General features: G+C 50.5%; 1 protein-coding gene across 1 annotated transcript; it reads right to left on the minus strand.

The window, feature by feature from the left end:
- Nucleotides 1-16,238: 16,238 nt before the first annotated feature.
- On the minus strand, nt 16,239-17,437 carry LOC123134451 (nuclear transcription factor Y subunit B-3-like). Its single transcript, XM_044553705.1, has one exon. The coding sequence runs from the start codon at nt 17,320-17,322 to the stop codon at nt 16,582-16,584; it is 741 nt and encodes a 246-aa protein (XP_044409640.1). The 5' UTR covers nt 17,323-17,437; the 3' UTR covers nt 16,239-16,581.
- Nucleotides 17,438-22,205: the final 4,768 nt, after the last annotated feature.

Consider the following 22,205-nt stretch of genomic DNA (forward strand, 5'->3'; position numbering starts at 1 on the left):
CTAAGCAAGATACCAAGTTGAGTGGGGTGGGGTGTGCAAGGGTTCAAGTCACATTGCTCGAATCAATGATATTTAGCTCATGCCTTAACTCGTGAAATCTTGCTTCATCCAAGGGCTTCGTGAAAATATCTGCAAGGTTATCATGAGTGTTGACATACTTGAGCTCGATCTCTCCTCGCCTAATGTGATCCCGGATGAAGTGATACCGAATCTCAATGTGCTTCGTCTTGAAGTGTTGCACCGGGTTGAGAGAAATCTTGACGGCACTTTCGTTGTCACACCAAAGAGGCACTTTGTCACAAATGACACCGTATTCCTTTAAAGTTTGCCTCATCCATAAGAGTTGTGCACAACAACTACCGGCCGCCACATATTCTGCTTCTGTGGACAAGAGAGACACACAACTTTGCTTTTTGGAAGACCAACTCACCAAAGAGCACCCAAGAAACTGGCACCCTCCGGAAGTGGACTTCCTATCCACTTTGTCTCCCGCCCAATCGGAATCCGTAAACCCTTCAAGCTTGAAGTTTGCCCCTCTTGGGTACCATAAGCCAAAGTTTGGGGTATGAGCCAAATATCGAAAGATTCGCTTGACCGCCACATAGTGACTTTCCTTCGGTGCAGCTTGAAACCGTGCACACATCCCCACACTCAACATGATATCTGGTCTAGATGCACAAAGGTAAAGCAGGGAGCCAATCATGGAGCGATATACCTTTTGATCCACCGCTTTACCATTGGGATCAATGTCAAGTTGGCACTTGGTGGGCATTGGAGTAGAAGCCGGCTTGACATCACTTAACTTGAATCTCTTGAGCATGTCTTGAGTGTATTTGGCTTGGTTGATGAAGGTACCTTCTCTTCTTTGTTTGATATCAAAACCAAGGAAGAACTTCAACTCTCCCATCGAAGACATCTTGAACTTGGAGGTCATGAGAGCGGCAAATTCCTCATTGAAAGCTTTGTTAGGAGAACCAAAGATAATATCATCAACATATAGTTGGCATACAAACAACTCCCCTTTGACCTTCTTAGTAAAAAGAGTGGGATCGATTTGTCCTACTTCAAATCCACGATCTTGTAGCAACTCGGTAAGGTGGTCATACCACACACGTGGGGCTTGTTTAAGGCCATAGAGTGCCTTATTGAGTTGATACCCATGATCCGGGAAGTAGGGGTCCTCGAACCCGGGGGGTTGCTTGACATAAACCAACTCATTAATGGGACCATTAAGAAAAGCACTTTTCACATCCATTTGTTGCAACTTAAAGTTGTGATGGGAAGCATAAGCAATCAACAAATGAATGGATTCAAGACGAGCAACGGGAGCAAAGGTTTCACCGTAGTCGATACCCTCGACTTGGGAGTAGCCTTGTGCTACCAATCTTGCCTTGTTGCGAATGATGTTCCCATGAGCATCTTGCTTGTTCTTGAAGATCCACTTTGTTCCAATGATGTTGTGGTTCCCCGAAGGTCTTGGCACCAATCTCCACACCTTGTTGTACTCGAAGTTGTTTAGTTCTTCATCCATGGCATTGAGCCAATCCGAGTCTTCGAGCGCCTCATAGACCTTTTGGGGTTCAACACAAGAGACAAACGCATGATGTTCACAATAGTTAGCTAATTGTCTATGAGTGCTTACCCCCTTTCTTAGACTTCCAACCACGTTTTCCATGAGATGGCCTTGGGTGGTGAGTTTGGAAGCAATCTTCGCGGCACGACGCTCTAATTCTTCCTCGGGTGAGGAAGGAGGAAGGTTAACTTGATCATCTTCAGCGCCGTCTTGAGCTTGCTCATGATCTTGAACTTGCTCGAGGGGGAGAACTTGACCTTGGGCATCATTTAAAGGTTCACCTCCATCTTGAGGTTGATCTTGCCCTTGGTCTTGTTCATAAAGGTGAGGGCCTTCACTTTGTTCTTCGGAAGCGTGTGGGTCTTGGGGAGGTGATGGCTCCACTTGAGTGGAGCATTGTCCTTCTCCTTCGGCCACAAGGGGTTCCTCAATGGGTAGGATATGACCAATACCCATTCTTCTTATGGCTTGGGGAGGAATTTCATCACCTATATCACAAGTACCACTTTGCTCCACTTGGGAGCCGTTATTTTCATAAAACTCTACGTTACACGTCTCCTCAATGAGTCCGTTGGACTTGTTGAGAACACGGTAAGCATGAGAGTTTGTAGCATAACCAACAAATATGCCCTCATGAGCTCTAGCTTCAAATTTAGACAAACGAACACCTTTCTTGAGAATGAAACACTTACACCCGAACACCCGGAAGTACTTGAGATTGCGCTTGTTCCCGGTGAGTATCTCATACGGAGTCTTGTTCAAGCCTTTGCGGAGATAGAGCCGATTGGATGCATGACAAGTTGTGTTGATGGCTTCGGCCGAGAAGTTGTATGGAGACTTGAACTCCGCCATCATGGTCCTTGCCGCATCCATCAACGTCCGGTTCTTCCTCTCTGCAACACCATTTTGTTGAGGGGTATATGGTGCAGAATATTGATGCTTGATCCCTTCATCACTAAGAAACTCATCCAAGGTGTAGTTCTTGAACTCGGTGCCGTTGTCACTTCTTATTATCAAGATCTTTGCATTGTGTTGACGTTGAGCCTCATTTGCAAAGTCGATGACGGTTTGTTGAGTCTCACTCTTCCTCTTGAAGAAGTATACCCACGTGTATCTTGAATAATCATCCACTATCACCAAGCAATACTTTCTACCCCCAATACTATCAAAGGATGGGGGCCCAAAGAGGTCCATGTGGAGGAGCTCCAAGGGTCTCTTCGAGTAGATGATAGTCGTGGGAGGGTGAGCCGTCTCATGAAGCTTTCCTTCGATACAAGCACTGCAAACACGATCTTTGGCAAAACTAACATTCGTTAGTCCATGGACATGGTCCCCCTTGAGAAGACTTTGCAAAGATCTCATATTGACGTGGGCTAAACGGCGATGCCAAAGCCATCCCACATCAACTTTAGCCATTAGGCATGTCGCGGTCTTAGTGGGTTGCTCCGAGAAGTTAACCACATAGAGACCATTCTCGACATGCCCAACAAAGGCTACTTTAAGAGTCTTGCTCCACAAGAGGGCCACGGTATCAATATCAAAGAAGGTGGCAAAACCCATTAGTGCGAGTTGACGAACAAAAAGTAAATTGAACACAAGGGACTCAACAAGCATGGCCTTCTCGATCGTTAGATCATGAGAAATGACAACCTTGCCAAGACCCAATACCTTAGAATGTGAGGCATCACCCCATTCGACATTGGTGGGCATAGATGGGATATTGTGCACGTCCACCACCAAGTCCTTGCTCCCGATCATATGATTTGTTGCTCCACTATCAAGCAACCATGATCCCCCACCGGAAGCAAACACCTACAAGAGATCAATGCTTGGTTTTAGGTACCCATTGAGTAATGGGTCCTTTGATGTTAGTAACAAGGGTCTTAGGAACCCAAATAGACCATTCAATGTACTCATAAGGAGAACCAACAAATTTAGCATAAACATGTCCATCACTAGCACGACACAACACGTAAGTGGGGTTAAAGTCGCCGGCTTTATTGGGAGAGATGGTGTTGCGCTCTTTGGCTTCACTACTCTTCCCATTGTTCTTCTTCTCCTTAGGAGCACCTTCTCCCTCCTTCACAAAGGTTTGCGTGAGCGGAGGAGGTCGATTGGTCTTGCTCTTCTTCTCCTTGTTCTTCTTCTTGTTCTTGGACTTGGGTGCGAACCCAACTCCCTCCTTGCCCACAACTTCCTTTTGATTGCTCAAAAGGTCATTTAGGTTCTTCTCGCCTTGTATGCATGACACAAGACCTTTCTCGAGTTGTTCCTTCAACTTGGCATTTTCCTCCACAAGATGCACATGCTCACAACATGGGTTAGTAGCATTTGCATTATCAATTAAGACCATGTGAGGAAATGTGGCCTTTTTCTTGGTTAGCTTAACTTGGAGTTGAGCATGAGACTCCTTGAGAGTGGCATGAGCACCTTTCAAGACCTTGTGGGCCTTGTCAAGTACATCAAACTCCTCCGTGAGTCTAACATGATCAACCCCAAGTTTAGCCTTCTCGGAAGCTAGAACACGAGACACAACAAGAGCATGATCAAGATCTTTCTTTAGTTTAGCATGACCATCATTGTGTGACTCCTCAAGAGCCAAACAATGCCCACGCTCTTCCTCAAGAGCATTAGAGAGATCCAATATCTCATCGGCATAGTCACGACTATGGCTTTCCATCTTAGTGATGGTTTCTTCATGAGCCTCGATCATGTCATTGGCTTCACCAAGTTGTTCCAAGAGAGCAACAAAGTGCTTCTTGGATTTGCCCTTGAGCTTACTCATGAAGGACTCAAATTCATTGATCTCCTCATTAGACCCCTTACCATTATCAAAGTCATCCGTTGAAGGAGGGTTAGGAATAATGGTGGTTTTGATGTTGGGGGTTACCTTGTTGGTGGCCTTATCCATGAGGCACTTGGCGGTGATGTTCTCGTTAGGTGCATCGAAGAGAGACACCCGAGGAGTTGAGACAATGGCAACGGATGCCATGGCCATTGTTTCACCATCTTCATCATCATCGTCATCCTCATGGTATTCTTCTTGAACCACCAACCCGCGAGAAGGAGTCTTCTTGGTGAAGTTGTTCTTGTTGGGGAAGGACTTGGCTTTGTCTTTTTGAATGAACTTGCCACCATTGTCTTCCCACTTCTCGTATGGACAATCCGCAACGAAATGGCTGACATTGCCACAGTTGAAACAAGTTCTAACTCGTTGCTTCCCCTTGAGGCCACTTGAGTTGTTCTTGTTGAAGTTGGGTCTTGTAGTCTTCTTACTCCAAAACTGTCTTGAGGCAAGAGCCATGTGCTCATGATAATCATACTTCATGTCCTCGGGGTTGCTCTCCTCATCTTCCTCTTCTTCTTCTTCTTCTTCCACACTAACCTTGGCCTTCAAGGCAAGATTGGGCTTCTTCGCCCTTTGGGAACGGAGCACCGCATTGTCGGCGGTCTTATCCAAGATGTTCATTGCAACAAACTCATCCAACACTTCACTAGAGGTCATGGAGTGGAAGTCCGGTCTTTGGCGGATGACGGAGGACATGGCCTTGTTGTAGGGCATCATGGCCTTGAGGAACTTGCACTTGATCTAGTTGTCATCCGTGTCCTTACTCCCATGATCTCGGAGTGCGACCGCAAGTTTGGTCACTCTTCGAAAGAGCTCACGAGGTTCTTCATCCTCTTTCATTGCAAACTCATCGGCTCCATCTTGCACCACTTCATAGTTGGAGCGTTGAATGCTAGCACTTCCTCTATACATACGCTCGACACACTTCCATGCTTCTTTAGCCATGACATGAGGTCGAAGGTGAGGGAGATCTTCGGGAAGGATAGCATCTTGGATGATGAAGAGAGCACTCTCATTGAATTGATTGTCCACTTCTTCTCGAGGGGTGAAGTTGCTTGGATCATGAGGATAAAAACCTTCTTCAATAATTCTCCAAAGGTTAGTATTCACATGTTTTAAATGACGCTTGAAGCGATAAACCCAAGAATCATAATCTTCATTTTTCACATATTTAGGAGGAGGACCGGCATGATTCAAATGAGTAGAGGGGATCGGTCCTCTATACACTGGGGGTTCCACATGAGAAAAGATGCCGGTGCCATTTCTACCACTAGTAGATGGACTCTTTTCATTGTTAGCTTCCCCCTTATCGGAGTTAGCATCCGTCACCTTGTTAGTGGGATCACCCACTTTCATTGGTGAGGTAGATAGTTTAAGTCCCTCTAGAAATTCAGTAAACATGCTTTTAACCTCGGCCGTCATGGAGGTTTTCAATGTGTCTAAAGCCACATTGAATTCCTCGCGTGAGACCGAGGTTCCCCCTTCGGCCGAAGTCGAGATGGGATTCACACCGGAGTGTTCCTCCGCACCGTCATTGACGTCAACCATACTCTTCGGACGGCAAAGTCCTTAATAAAGAGACGAGGCTCTGATACCAACTGAAAGGATCGATATGGTTGACTAGAGGGGGGTGAATAGGCAACTAACAATTTTTAAACTTTTCTTTAACAAATTAATACTTGCAATGAAATAGGTTGTCTAGATGTGCAACTACGTGGACAACCTATATGATGCAAAGACAATAAGCACACAAGCAAGCAATGGATATAACTCAAGTAAGCTTGCAAAAGTAAAGGGATAAGATAACCAAGAGTGGAGCCGGTGGAGACGAGGATGTGTTACCGAAGTTCCTTCCTTTTAAAGGGAAGTACGTCTCCGTTAGAGCGGTGTGGGGGCACAATGCTCCCCAAGAAGCCACTAGGGCCACCGTAATCTCCTCACGCCCTCACACAATGCGAGATGTCGTGATTCCACTATTGGAGCCCTTGAAGGCGGCAACCGGACCTTTACAAACAAGATTAGGGCAATCTCCACAACACTTGGAGGCTCCCAACAACACCACGAAGCTTCACCATAATGGAGTATGGCTTCGAGGTGACCTCAACCGTCTAGGGTGCTCAACACCCAAGAGTAACAAGATCCACTAGGGATAAGTGGGGGGAATCAAATTTCTCTTGGTGGAAGTGTAGATCTGGGCCTTCTCAACCAATCCCGAGCAAATCAACAAGTTTGATTGGCTAGGGAGAGAGATCGGGCGAAAATGGAGCTTGGAGCAACAATGGAGCTTTTGGGGGAAAGAGGTAGGTCAACTTTGGGGAAGAAGACCCCTTTATATAGTGGGAAGAACAATCCAACCGTTATCCCACTCACCAGCCCCACACAGAGCGGTACTACCGCTGGGGAAGGGCGGTACTACCGCTCCGGGCGGTACTACCGCTCGACCCAGCGGCACTGCCGCGCTGCCTGGGGCCCTGACCCCAGGGCGGTACTACCGCCAGGGAAGAGCGGTACTACCGCTCCGGGCGGTACTACCGCTCAGACCCAGCGGTACTGCCGCGCTGCCCAGGGCCCTGTCACCAGGGTGGTACTACCGCTAGGGAAGGGCGGTACTACCGCTTAGAGCGGTACTACCGCTCTGAGAGCGGTACTACCGCTGTGGACGCGGTACTACCGCTAGGGCAAAGCAGAGCATAGTAAGGGGAAAACAGCAGCTCCAGAGATGCGGAAGGAAAGACGACGGGTGTGATAATGATGTGTACGTGAGATTCCACCCAAGTCTTACCAAAATGGATCCCCTCTTGATAGTACGGTGACTCCTACGAAACTAGTCCACCAACAACGAAATGAAGGAGCTACACCGTCTTGAATTACAACACCGAGGGGAGGAAATCATCTCGTGCCAATGGATGAATCTCTGAAAGAACTAATGCACACGATTAGTCCGCACAAGCATTGTCATCAATCACCAAAACATATTGGGAATAAATATGCCCTTACAAAAGGAGTGGACCTTTTGTGGTCTTGAGTGATGGTTGTTGGGTTAAGAGCGTGTGTTATTATACGGTTCTGGATGTTTGGTCGTTGATAACTGTAGCCAATCTGTAAATGGTCAACTTCCCCTACGCCAAGGCTAGGGTTTTGCTCCTCTCGGACGATCGCATCGCCCGTGAGTCCCCCCACGATTCGCAGCCCTCTCGCCGAGGCTTGCGAGGCCCTGACCGGCGCCCCCCTCTGCCAGCGGGGATGGAACCGGTAGCCGATGCCCTGTCTGGTACTAGCGCTGGCGGCGCCGCCGCCAAAGCTTCAGATCTGGGAGATTACATGGAACAACTCAACCTGGAGGAGGAGGATTTCGATGATTTGGTGATCGAGGAGGATGATCCGGCTGTTAACGAGGGAGTACGCTGGCTAGCCCTAGCTAGGGTTCACACAGAGAAGAGTTTTAGTCCGACGGCGTTCTACAAAGATATGCGTGCGGCCTAGAATACGGCGAAGCCCGTGAGGTTCAGACCCATTGGACCGAACGTATTCGTGGTGCAGGTGGAGTGCCTCGGAGATTGGGAGCATATGGTGGAACAAGGGCCTTGGCTGTTCAGGAATCTAGCGGTACTGATGGCCCCGTACGATGGTTTCACGAAGGCGGAAGATGTGCCCATGCTGTTCTTGCCGATATGGCTTCAGATTCACAAGTTGCCCGAAGGGTTTTGCAAGCAGAACATAGTTGAATCCTTGCTGAGGAAGTCGGGAGAGATCTTGGAGATGAGGTTGAACGGGAATATCCGAGGGGACTATGTGAGGGTTAGGGTTCGCCACGACATCCGAAAACCCCTCACAAAATTCGTGAGCATCGTCAGAGGAGCGGAAAGGCAAGTGTTTCTCGTTCGTTATGAAAAGCTAGCTCGTTTTTGTAGCGTTTGTGGTCTTATTGGACATGACTACAAGGAGTGCGGATCCGGCGTTCATGATGAAAAGGAGAAGAAGTTTGGTCCTTGGCTCTATGCAGATGGGCCAAATAAAACAAGATCGGATGAATTTGGGCGGGGCAACAATAAGCAGAAGCAGCAACAGCAAACATCATCAAGGGAGAAGGGTGTACAAAAGTCCCAGGACCCCGAGCTCGTTGATACGGCTACTAGCCCATCAAAACAGGTGGCCAGGGACATGCAAGTGGATCCGGGGGTCCGGAAGCGATTGGCCTTGGAGCTGGAAGCTGTGGAGAAACAGAAGGAAACCATGCCCGCAACGCTAGCGTTAACTCAAGGCTTGGGGGAGGATGGTGAGGGAAGTACTTCTCCTACCAATAGCTCAAACAGTAAAAGGGATAGAATTAGCTCACAAATGGTGTCTGATGATAGATCGGCGGCCTCCTTTCAGGAGGACCGCTGGACGCAATGAATATTCTAGCATGGAACTGCCGGGGGGGGGGGACCACCGGGCAGTTCGTGAGGTCGTGGCCCTCTCAAAAGCCAATAACCCCAAGCTTGTTTTCCTCTGTGAAACCAGGCAAGCATCAAATAAAGTGGAGAAGCTAAGATGGAGACTTGGTCTAAAGGGATTCCATGGTGTGTGTAGCAATGGTCGGAGTGGAGGTTTAGCGCTCTTTTGGGACGAATCTCTCTTAGTCACCGTTCTGGATTCTTGTCAGAGATACATTGATGTTTCAGTGGCAGATATTGGTGTGGGTATAGAGTGGAGGAGTACGTTTGTTTACGGGGAACCACGAGTTGAGAATATACAGAACATGTGGGATCATCTCACCAGGCTACGGGCTACATCCCCGGCACCTTGGTTTGTCTGCGGAGACTTCAACGAGGCGTTGTGGCAACACGAACATCTGTCAAGGACGATGCGGGCAGAACCCCAGATGGCAGCCTTTCGAGACTGTCTCATTCTGTGCGAGCTCGATGACCTTGGCTTTAGTGGTATTCCATACACATATAATAACAGGCAGGATGGTAACCGCAATGTGCAAGTACGTCTTGATCGTGCATGTGCGGATGAATCATGGAGAGAGTTGTTTCCAGCAGCTCGGGTTGTGCACCTAGCCTCGCCGTGTTCTGATCATAGCCCGCTCCTAGTGCAGCTAATGGGAATGCAGGGAGATCGGAAGAGGGGTGCAAGCCCTAGATATGAGATCATGTGGGAGAGGCATCAGGCGCCCCCAGAGGTAATTGCTAAATCATGGGCCACTAGTAAGCCTAGTGGGAACCTGAACTCGATGGCGGCTGCTTTAAAGCAACTCATGAAAGACTTGAGGCAATGGAGCGCAGAAAATTTCGGTAATGTTCTCAAGGAGATAGAAATGCTCCAGTCTCAGCTTGCAGACCTACAACTTTCTGGAGCGGATCGGGCTCTTCTCCGAGCTAAGATGAATTAGTTAGATGAGCTGCTATACAGAGAGGAAATGATGTGGCTTTAGCGGTCCCGTATCACATGGTTGAAGGAGGGGGAACGGAATACCCAATTCTTACATCGGCGGGCCGTGTGGAGAGCTAGGCGAAATCATATCCAACGTTTGATGAAGGCGGATGGCTCCTGGTGCTCTGTCCCGACGGAGATGGAGAGGATGGCGTCCTCCTATTTCAAGGAGATCTTCACCAAGGATCCTACCTTGGTTGCAGATGAGGTTCTGAATTGCATTGCACCGAAAGTAACTGTCGAGATGAACGAGGCCCTTTGCAAGGCATTTTCTGAGCAGGAAATTTCAGATGCCCTATTCCAGATTGGACCCTTGAAGGCCCCTGGGTGTGATGGCTTTCCTGTACGTTTTTATCAACGCAATTGGGCGGTGCTCAAACCGGAGATTATTGCGGTAGTTCAAGAGTTTTTTAGCACAGGGATTATGCCGGAGGGTGTTAATGACACTTCTATTGTGTTAATCCCCAAAGTTCCTCACCCCAAGGAGCTAAAGGATTTCCGGCCAATAAGTTTATGTAATGTGGTATACAAGATTGTGTCGAAGTGCATGGTGAATAGGTTGCGGCCTATGCTTAATGAACTTATCTCAGAAAACCAAAGCGCCTTTATCCCAGGGAGACTTATATCTGATAATTCTATCATTGCTTTCGAGTGTATCCACCATATTCAATCAGTGAAGGAGAACTCCCGGCTTTGTGTGCTTATAAACTGGACCTCTCGAAGGCCTACGATCATGTGGACTGGGATTTTCTTCAGAAGGCCTTGACAAAGTGGGGTTTCTCGGACACCTAGGTTTCGAGAGTGATGGCATGTGTTACGTCTGTCAGATACTCAGTGAAGTTTAATGGCAGGTTACTGGAATCATTTTCCCCGTCAAGGGGCTTGCGGCAAGGTGACCCCCTGTCCCCCTTTCTGTTCTTATTTGTGGCTGATGCCCTTTCTGCCTTGATCAGTAATTCTATGCGGGAAGAGGGCTTGCAAGGGGTGAATATTTGTCGCGGAGCTCCTGTGATTTCTCATCTTCTTTTCGCGGATGATTCGCTGTTATTTTTTCATGCTACCGAACAACAAGCGGCACTGGTTAAAGATTTGTTGAACACCTTCGAGATGGCCACGGGCCAGTTGATAAACCCTTCAAAGTGTTCCATTCTTTTTTTAGACAATTGCTTGGCGGCTACAGCGGCAAATATCAAGAGCTTGTTGGAGATCACTCAGGAAGTGTTTGAGCCTAGATACCTAGGTCTTCCAGTTCCAGAAGGGAAAATGCACAAAGGCAAGTTTGAAACAATACAAGAACACCTAAGGAAGAGACTAATTGATTGGAGTGAGAAATATATGTCATCAGGTAACAAAGAAATCTTAATAAAGTCTGTAGCTCAAGCTATTCCAGCTTATGTTATGAGTGTGTTTAAGTTGCCAGCCTCGGTTTGTGATGAGCTCACCCGTATGATGCGTCAATACTGGTGGGGAGAGGAGAATGGGAAGAAGAAAATGGCATGGACAAGTTGGGACAAAATGATTCTCCCCAAAGCTATGGGGGGCATGGGCTTCAGGGATATGCGAGTGTTCAACCAAGCGCTGCTGGCCAAGCAAGCGTGGAGGCTCCTTGTCTCTCCTGACAGCCTAGTTGCGAGACTAATGAAGGCAAAATATTACCCTCAAGGTCAGTTATTGGATACAGTATTTTCAATCTCTGGATCAGCTGTGTGGAAAGGCATTCTGCATGGTTTGGAGCTGCTCACAAAAGGTGTCATATGGCGGGTGGGGGACGGGGAGCTTATTCGGACATGGCGAGACCCTTGGATCCCAAGGCCTTCTTCCTTCCGGCCGATCACCCCAAAAGGCTCCTGCCGTCTCAATCGTGTTTCTGCATTTCTAAATGCTAACGGGGCATGGAGGGTTGATCGCCTCCGTGAATTTTTTTGGGAGATGGATGTTCAGCATATCCTCAAGATCCGTACCTCTCCAAGACAGCGATCTGATTTCATCTCGTGGTTCCAAGAGAAGAGTGGCGTTTTCTCTGTCAGAAGTGCATACAGATTAGCTACATACGATCACAATACAACATTTTCTGAAGGGGCAACAAGCGCGTCAGCGAGCGGTTCCCGTTCCTTATGGAACTGCGTATGGCAAGCATCAGTCTCGCAGAAGATGAAGATCACGGCATGGCAAGTTATTATGGGCGTTTTACCCACGCAGAAGTGTAAGGTGCTACGTTATATACCCACACTATCTACTTGTCGGCTATGTGGACTGGAAGAAGAGGGCACCTTCCATGCCCTAGTTGCATGCGACCATGCGCGAGCAATTTGGTTGCAGATGCGCGACAGATGGCCACTCCCACCGGACGAGTTCCTGCTTGATAACGGAAGGGAATGGCTTATGCATCTAATGTGTAGAGTTTCAAATGATGTACGGGACATGATCATCATGTTAGTTTGGCGCATATGGCAGCTAAGGAATGATCAGACCCATGGCAAGGATGCGGCGCCTGTTTCAGCCACAGTGGAGTTCCTGGACAGTTATTACAATTCAATTAAGCTTGCTGGTCGTTACTTTGTGGACGAGATTCTAAAAGGAAAAATGCCATCTTCGGCGATTCCAACAGTCCTTCCTAGAAAGGACCGTATACCTCTACCTTGGCCGGCGCCGAGCCCGGGTCATGTTGCCCTAACTGTGGATGGATCCTTCCAGGTAGCGGATAACTCAGCGGCGGCCGGTATGGTGTTGCGCAATCATCAAGGACAGATCATCTTTGCATCTTACAGAGTCCTGTTCCACTGCAACGACGCTCTGGAGGCTGAACTTCACGCACTCATGCAAGGCATGGCCTTGGCCATCCAACACTCAGAGTCCCCAGTCGTCGTTCAGTCCGATTCTTCTGAAGCCTTGGCGAGTCTCTCTAGCGATGCTCTAACTCGCTCGGCTTACGGTCATTTGGTTCTAGAGATTAAGGAGTTGGTGAGTAATAGGGAATTTGTACCTCTGAAAATTTGTCGTTCTCAGAATAGAGTTGCCGATCGTTTGGCCAACTATAGCCGGGCCGAGCGGACTACAGCGGTGTGGTTGCGCTCGGTTCCATCTTGTATTGAGGATTTGTGGCCTCTCGACTGTAACACTATGACATCTTGAATAAAACTCCCTTTACTCCGCAAAAAAAAGAGCGTGTGTTATTTTTTCCCCCCCGTTACAACGCACATGCTCTTTTGCTAGTTACATCAAATATGAACAATAACTAGCATAACTAGTAAAGCAGGGAGAAGAAAAACAAAGGTAGATGAAGCTGCTTTAGAAACTTTTGCAGAAACCAACACTAGCAGACCGTCAGCCCTGAAGATTTTAGCCACCGGTCCGCAAAACGTCGTGCCTGCACCCCTGCAATGGGCGATAAACTTCACTTGCTATGGGCTCAACAGTCTTAAACCAGCGTCAGCAGCCTTTGATTTCCTCCTTTTTTCGATAAAAAAAAGGATCAGCTAGAAATCCAATAGGCAATCAGTTTAACCAAAGTGAAAGGATCATTCATAATTTTTCTCTCAAAAATCCGATGAAGAATTTTCTCTCAAAAATCCAATAAAACTTCTCTGGAAAAATCGAAAATCAGATATGCTCGTTTCGTTGGAAGCTTGCAGTAAGTACGAGGGTACCACTGCTGGAGTAGACGGGTGAATGGAAGCGTCGGAGCGAGGTGGTACGCGGTACGCACGCATGGGCCGTCGCCGCACAGTGCGGTGCATGGCTACAGGGGTTTTGCAGGTCCGGGTGTTTCGTCACGTACGCACACTACGCAGGGCGCGGCAGCAAAAAACAGAAAATAAACTGAGACGTGAGCTCACGCGGCCCTGCGTACAGTAGAGGGACAGGGAGGGAGGGGATGATCACTGGTCAGCGAGGCTAGCCCGTAGCTGGTGCATAGGGAAGGAGCTGGCTAGCCAGCGAGAGAGCTCACAGAACAAGGCGGCCTGCGGGCTGCGGTTCCCGAAGCGGCAGCAAGGCGGGCATGCACTGGAGCAGGGGAAACGAAACAAACCAAGCCCCTGCCCTCGTACAGAGTACTGATACGTGCAGCGGCGACACCAGCACTAGCGCCAGCGAGAACCGATATGTTAACCCGGTGGAACCTGCGCGTGCCCCGCACTTGTCGCGCGCCCGCCAGCGGATTGCTACACGTGAAAGATGTACGCCGAGACCGTACGCATGTTCGTAGGAGTACCGTACCTCGGTCATGGGTGTGTACGTACATCAGCACCCTCTACGTAGTACGTCTCTTCACTGCTCAGCCGTTTCCTCTGCCAGGCCCGTCCAAATTTAGGGCCGGTTAGGGGTAGCCGGGTAGTATGTAGTATGTTTGTTCGTTTATATGAATTGAGTGTATGTTTATGTATATAAGCATCGAAGATTGTACTGTATTAAAAAATACGTTTGGGAAATTGTTAGCTTTTTCTTTCCCCTCTCACAAGGCGACCAAGAAAAGCCTTCTTTCCTTCGATCTTCACCGGAGAGTCCATGGATTCGCCTCCCCTCCGCCTGCCGCTACGGTGGCCAGTGGTGGGGATAAAGGGTGTATTCTTGGTGCCTCAGCTTAGATAGGTAGGGGTTTGGTTCTTGCAAGGGTGACGCTCTGACAGATGGCGACGCTTCTTCTTTGAGTCAGTCTTCCGTACTCCGATCCTTCTCAAGTTTGTTCGTCGTGACGGATTAGACAGAGCTCCGGTGCAGATTCCTGCCAGCTCCTCGGAGCAGCAAGGTTAGGGTTTCCCTTCGTGCGTACGCAACAGCGAGATTTGGTGTCAGGTTTTTCAGGTTTTTCAGATCGATTCAAGGATTCAATGGCGACGACCGCGGCTCCCGAACGCTGCTCCTTAGGGGCACATGCACGAAGACTTCCTGGCTATCATCGACAAGGTCAAGCCGGCTTCGATATGGGAGTGGCGACATCGGCGCATCGGCGGCTCATTCTGGCAGCAGCAATGTTTTTTTTTCAAGGAACCGACAGGAGCACTGTCTTTTTATTTGAGACAGGAAAGAGGGTCTATGTCTAGAGGTGTCACGGTTTTTTCCCCAGAAAATCTGACAAAAAAACCTCTAAAAAACCAACAAGGGATTACAAATTTACCAATGTCGGTCGCCACTAGGGCCCGCCCGAGAGCTGCCACCTCTACCTGGGTGAGACGAGTTCCGTTAGGCCTTGTTCGGTTTGGGAGGGTTTGAAGAGATTTGAAAGGGATTGAAGGGGATTAAATCCCTTGCAAGTCAAAATCCTTCTCAAACCTCCCCAATCCCCTTCAATCCCTGTGGCAAGGGGATTAACCGAACATGGCCTTAAAGATACGACGGGGGCCAGCTATTGTATGGTCGCCTAAGAAAATAATCCAGTTCAGACAAACTTTCCTCCTCTGTATGATCTATATCTAACGAACCACAGTCTTCTTCCTCCTCCTTCAGCGCATGTTGGTCAGCCCAACTTTCGACGCAAGCCGAAACCATCGGCTTTCGTCACCCCTGGTCGACGATGCTACCACACACATCTCGTCGCCGTGCTTGGCCAGAGTTGTCTCCCATGCCCAGCCGCCGCCGTCTCGTCCTTCCTTCTAACCCCCACTACTATTGCCAACCCCTCCTTCTCCGAAACCGCACACCCCTACACCCGAACTAGGCAATCTCTTTTCTAGCCTCCACCGGTGACCTGACGGGGAGCCACAACATCCCCATCTGTGGCTAGGTCTTGGCTCGTGCTCGTCGATGATGCTACGGTTGTTTGCGGCAACCCCGTCTCACCCTCAGAGGCTATGCAGATTCATCCCATGACTAATCCAGACCCCTGAAGAATAGCAAACACGCCCAAATTATCATGTGTCTTGCTTGATATGCTATCCACTTCTTTGAAGGAAAATACACACGGTTGTGTGTACCCTCACGAACTAGCAACTTGGCGAGACACTTTGCCGATATATTGCAGCGCGTGCCACTTCTGCTTTTCACTAAACGCTTTATAGATAAAGCGCACACCAAAATATATGGCTAAACGATACGAGGCAGAAGCCTTTTTACAAAGTAGATCCCGTGATAACCAGACATTTAGCATCATTGAAACGATGCTAAGTGTCGCTGCTGCCTAGTCCGAAACGAACAAGGACCTTAACCCAGACCCTGTCATGCAAAGTAGAACCACAACGACTCCCTCAAGAGGAGAGCGACACCTATGGGCGTCGCCACCGTCGCCACCAAAACGCAGGGATTTTGCTAGCAGCTCACCCGTGCCACCAGGGACAGCCGCGACGATCACAGACCTCCAGACCCGGATCTGAACGTCACCACCATCACTTGATTTCGAGCATCAAATCTTGCGAAGGCATGCGTTCAGAATAACCCCAGCTGCGAGGCTGCACACGACGTACGTGGTTAAAATGCATAACAGACAAGTCTTTGAATTCGCATGACGGTTTGATCCCTTCGATTACATAACTAAGTTTAGGAGATAGATCGATGGTGCTCCATCGCGATGATTGCAGCACAGCTAAATTTAGAAGACGCGCACTACACACTAATGTGCACTGCACTAAACTTAGAAAGATACTACACGAACAGTGAAACTGGATGCTCGCAGCGCGAACGTGGCAAATGCAAACTGGATAAAAGTGGCTAGATGCGCCTAAGGTAGTTTCAACAGGCTGCATTAGCCGCTAGATGCTAGCTACTGCACGCGTTCCTTCGGTGCATGCAGATACGCAGGGTTAGATCGCTACTTGTACCCGAACGTCTGATGGTGCTCAAAGTTGCCCGCCGGCGGCGTGCTTTCACCGCCATGGCCATTGCCGCTGCTGCCACTCCCGTCGCCATTATTGCCGCCGTTTCCGGGAGCGTAGGGCCCTCCGTAGTACGCGGCCATCCCATGCTCGCCGCCGTACATCTCGTACTGCGGGTACTGGCCGTGGTGCGCCGGCATGTGGAACGGATGGTGCGGATGCGGGGGCATGGCGCCCCCGCCGTACATGCCGGCGGCGTGCATCTGCATGTCGCCGTGCGGCACCATGGGCCCCGGCGCCCCGCGGGGTTTGAGCATCATGGGCGGCATCCCGTGGTGATGGTGGCCGACGCCGGCGCCCCGCGCCTCGCCCTCGAACTCGCGGAAGCGGTGGAGGTAGATGCTGAGGGGCTCGACGTAGTCGTCGAAGCCGAGGCGGCTCATGGCCCAGAGCACGTCCTCGGCGGTGATGGTCTTGCGCTGCTCGCGCTGGCACCGCTCGTTGGCCTCCCCCGTGATGAAGCTGATGTACTCGGACACGCACTCCTGGATCGTCTCCTTGGCGTCGTCCGATATCTTGGCGTGCGGCGGCAGCACGCGGCGCATGATGCGGATCACATTCGCGATCGGCATCAGCCTGTCCTGCTCGCGCACTGCCGGCGCCTGCCCGCCGCCGCTGCCGTTCCCCGCGGCCGCCGCCGCAGCGCCGTTCGCCGCGCCGGGGAAGCCCATGTCCATTTCGGCTGGCTAAACCTGATCGGTCGAGCTAGGGTTGTTCGTGCACGTAGTACCTAGCTAGTGGGAACACGAACTGTTGCTTGCTCGCTCGGTTGTGTGCTCTTTGTGATGTGCGAGGGAGGGAGGATACGTTAAATAGGAAGCTACGAGCGAGGTGTTGACTGGAGGAGCTAGAGCTCGAGAGGCCGGGGCATGCATGCACCGCGAGGTTTCGCCGCACCTGTGCATAACAAGTGGCGGCGTCTTCCCTGTGAATTACTGCTCCATCTGTGAACTGGTGATGCCGCGATATGGCATGCATGCTCTGCAAATCTGCATTGAGCCATGGAATCGCTATTATTCAAATGTAAAGCCGGAGTGACCAACCAAGTAGTTTTGCTATTTCCCAACACACGCCCAGTACTTAATGCACGCTTCAGATTAATTTACTGCTCACGCTACCTCTGGTAAAACTGGTTTTTATGGCCGTTGGATGCATGCGCTTATTTTCAAACAGTTTGATATTTAGGGTGCAGCTAGCTCTCATTCATATTATGAGAGTTAATAAAGTCACGTCTAACTTCTGTAGTACTTCTCAGTCCAGGTGTATAAATCACTTTACAAAAATCAAATAATCTCGAAACACTTAGGCACGGTACATTAACTCTCACCTTGTTTCTTATTTCTAGACATATCAACTAATAAGAGATGTAGGACATGCATGCTTTCAATGATTTGAGACTATCAAACATGAAATGCAATGTGTTAGTTTATTGCATGCAATGCTATTAGTTAGTCAATAAACATTTTCTCGTTTTCCTTCGTCTTGATCGCGGTGCACAACCTAAAATGACTTATGCACCTGGACAGAGGGAGTACATTGTTAATTTTACGCAAAGATACATGATTTTTTTTCTTTTTTGTTCGATTAATAAAGGTGTAGAGGTTAGATGTCACTTTGTTAATTCTTCTAGATGAGAATTAGCAAATCCTGACATTTATATGAGTCTCCTGAAAATAGAATTGGGATAGCAGCAAGATAGCCCCAAGGCACCAGCAGAGGCGTGGATGAGGGTTAATCGGTGTGGGTTAGAGCATCTTCAACAGCCGCCCAACGGGCGACGTGCTAAAAAATAGTTTGCCGCACGCCCATCGTCAGGTTTGGCGCGACGCACAACGTTGTCTCCAGCAGCCGCGCTAAAATACAGCACGCGCGTGCAGCTCCAGCAGCGCGCTAAAATGCAGCGCGCGTAAGAGCATCTCCAACAGGCGCGGCAAAACGCGCGCCCGCGCGGTAATATCATTTTCTCGCGCGCGCCAGTTGGTTCCGCGCGCTCCAGCGGTGGCGGGAAGTTAGCGCGCGCGGGAAGCGTTTGCGCGCGCGCGGTAGAAAGCGGCACGCGGCGCGCTAGATTTGGCGTGCCGCTTCGCGCGCGCCTATAAAGTCCCGCGCTTCGCCACGCGCACAGAACAGCCACGCGCCCTTCTCCTCGCAATCTCGCCGCTTCGCACTCCACCGCTTCGCCGCGTCGCCGCTTTCTGCGCCACCACCGCGCCACCATGCCGCCGCGCCGCCGGGGTGCTTCGGGCTTTCGCGGCGTCCGCGAGCGCCCCAACGGCTGGTACTCTGCCGAGATACGGGCCGGCGACGTACGGCTCGGCCTCGGGACGTTCCGGAGCGCGCGCGAGGCGGCCCGCGCGTACGACGCTGCGGTGTGGCGCTTGGACAGGCCCCGATCCCAGATGAATTTCCGGGACGTCTTCACGCGCGAGGAGGCGCAGCGCCTCGCCCCTCCGCGGCGGCTGATCACGGACATGGACCGTGCCGACCACGCTCGGCGGCAGCGCCGTCTCCTCGTCGCCGAGGAGGACGAGCGAGCCATGGTGGAGTGGCGCCGTCGCCACCCAGAGGACGTCGACGCCGAGCATGCCTACTGGGCGGAGAGGACGGCAAGGCGCCGCTCGGAGCGGGCGGACCGGCGTCAGCGGAAGGCAGTGGCGAACGAGTAGTGCGACATCGTCTCCGCAGGTGGGAGGTCGTTCTTCACCTCGGACGATGAACGTTGGGACGACGTCTGGCTCTCAACCTGGGACGACACCGACGAGGATGACGATGGTGATGGCAGCGACTTAGAGTAGTTTTCTATCTATGTATGCCATAGTAATTTCTATCTATCTATCTATGTATGTTGAACTATCTATCATCTATGCCGTAGTAGTTGCAGCGATGTAAAATATCTATGTATTGCTTTTTTTATGTATGCAATTTTAATTAAAAAAATATTATAGAATGAGTGCAGGTGCTGCATTTTATTGCGCCTGCTGGAGCTGCGCGCGCGCGGCTTTTCAGCGCGGCTGCTGAAGCAAACGCTGCGTGCCGTGCCAAACCAGGTGATGGGCGCGCGCCAAATCTGTTTTTACAGTGCGGCGCGTTGGGCGCCTGTTGGAGATGCTCTAAGTACATATTTGTTGTCTCCAGCAGCCGCGCTAAAATACAGCACACACGCGCAGCTCGAGTAGCGCGCTAAAATGCAGCGCGCGTAAGTACATATTTGTTGCATTTTGAACACAAAATAAATTTCACATAGATATTAAAAATGATACAAATATATTTTACATAGTTCATAGACGATACAAACTAGGTAAAACAAGTTCATAGCATAGATAGATAAAACCGAACTACGGTGCAACTACATAAAAGAAACTACAGTGCAACTACATAAAATAAACTACGGTGCAGCTAGATAAAACTACGGTGCAGTTAGAACTACTCCGAGTCATCATCATCATCCTCATCCTCGGAGGTATTGTCCGAGGTATCGATCCATATGTCCTCCCAACGTTCATCGTCTGACGTGGAGATGGTCCTCCCACCTGCTTCAATGATATCACACTATGATATCGCCAATGCCTTCCGCCGGCGCCGGTCCGCCCGCTCCGCACGGGGCCTTGCCGTCCTCTTCGCCCAGTAGGCGCGCTCGTTGGCGACGTCCTCCGGGTGGCACCGGCGCCACTCCGCCATGGCTTGCTCGTTCTCCTCGGCGACAAGGAGGCGGCGCTGGAGCCAAACGTGGTCCGCACGGTCCTGGTTCGTAATCAGACGAGGCGGAGGGGCGACGGCCTGCGCCCGTTCGCGCGTGTGGACGTCCCGAAAGTTCATCTGCGACGGGGGCCTCTCTACGCGCCACGCCGCCGCGTCGTACGCGCGGACCGCCTCGTGCGCGGTCCAGAACGAGCCGAGGCCGAGCCGAACGTCGTCGGACCGGATCTCGGCGAAGTACCAGCCGTTGGGGCGCTCGCGGACGCCGCAGAGCCCAAAGATCCCCGGCGGCGCGGTGCCATGGTGGCGCGGTGATGGCGGGGCGCTGGAAGCGGCGAGAATGCGTGGAAGCGGCGAGGTGGCGAGGGAAAGGGCGCATGGCAGTGTGGTGGAGCGCGTGACGAGCGTCGTATTTTATAGACACGCGCGAAGCAGCGCGCCAAATCTACCGCGCGAGCTGCCGCTATCTCGCGCGCGCTATCGCTTCCCGCGCGTTGTAGTTTCCCGTCCCCGCTGGAGCACGCAAAAAGTTGCCGCGCGCTAAAACCCGGTTTACCCTTCGCGCGCGTCTTTTGACGCGTCCGTTGGAGATGCTCTTTGGAAGGCCTTTTCGATTTGACAGCCAATAGATTGGAGCGAGCTTGAAATAGAGACATGTACGCCATGGCTCACCGGCGAGGACTCGAACAAAACCTCGCCATAGGTGAGGTAGGGGGAGAGGAGGGGGCGGCAGGGTGAAGAAGATGCATGTGTTTGAAGCAAGAAGATGAACATTGTCGATGCGTGTTTGCAGGACGGAGAAGGGAGACAACCGCTGGATTTCAATCCAATTGTCCGGATGAAATCGACTAAAACACGTAGACGGTCATTTTCAGAACTTTGAACATAGTAGCTTAGCCTCGGTTAGATGGAGGCTGAAGGCTGACATAAGTGATGTATACATAAGAAGAGTAACAATGAGACTTATTTTAGAGACCGGGCTCAAAGAAGCCCGATATTTCAGAAAGACTGAAAATGTTTTATTAGTTAAAAAAATAGATATTTTTTGTATGGATGCATATTGATGTTGTTTCACATGTATGTAAAACTAAAATACAATAATTTGTAGCCTGCATAAAAGGACAAATCCTGGCCCAAAAATAGTATAAGAAAGGCCCGTTTTTATACACGCATTTTCTTTTTCGTGTGCACTACATATGAAAATTATATGCACATCTATATGTGTGTGTGCTTTTTCCAGAATATTTTGAGGTGTTTAAAATCAAGTTTCTGGCTAAAAAATTAAAGAGCCGTCTGGAACACTCAATACTCCTACTCCCTAAACACCTCCCAACATCGAATTGAGGAATTGTGAACCAAACTGTCGTTATATGGTTAGAGCATCTCTAACAGACCCCGCAAAACCACAAACTGTAAAACTGGGATACCGGTCGGAAAAAACGTATTTTAAGGGTTCGTTTTAGCTACAGCCGAATAGATACTGTAAAACTGGGATAAAGAGCTCCTTCCTCAAGTCCGTCCGCTGCAGCCCCTTCCCCCAGCCGGCCGCGCCCAACCCCATCGGCCGCACCCCATCGCCCGCCAGCCATGCCCTGCCGCTCATTGGCCGTGCCCCGTCGTTGCCGGCCGCACTCCGTCGCCCGCCGATCGTGCCCCGTCGCTCATCGGCCGCGCCCCGTCACCATGCCAGTCGCGCCCCGCCTCGCCGGCCACACCCCGTCGCCTCTGCCGTCCTCACCTTGCTCTATTGCCAGCCGAGCCGGCCGAGCGGTGCCGCTTTGCCTGCCGCGCCGGGAATATTCCGGCGGCCAGGCTGAGGCCATGGGAGGCCAAAGCGATGTCGACCTCGTCCAATTCAAACTGG

This window comes from Triticum aestivum, chromosome 6B (assembly GCF_018294505.1).
Source record: "Triticum aestivum cultivar Chinese Spring chromosome 6B, IWGSC CS RefSeq v2.1, whole genome shotgun sequence".
Taxonomy (NCBI): Eukaryota; Viridiplantae; Streptophyta; class Magnoliopsida; order Poales; family Poaceae; genus Triticum; species Triticum aestivum.

Bases quoted from the DNA above. Each gene is read 5' to 3' on its own strand.
- LOC123134451 (XM_044553705.1), bottom strand. From the start codon at position 17,322: ATGGACATGGGCTTCCCCGGCGCGGCGAACGGCGCTGCGGCGGCGGCC.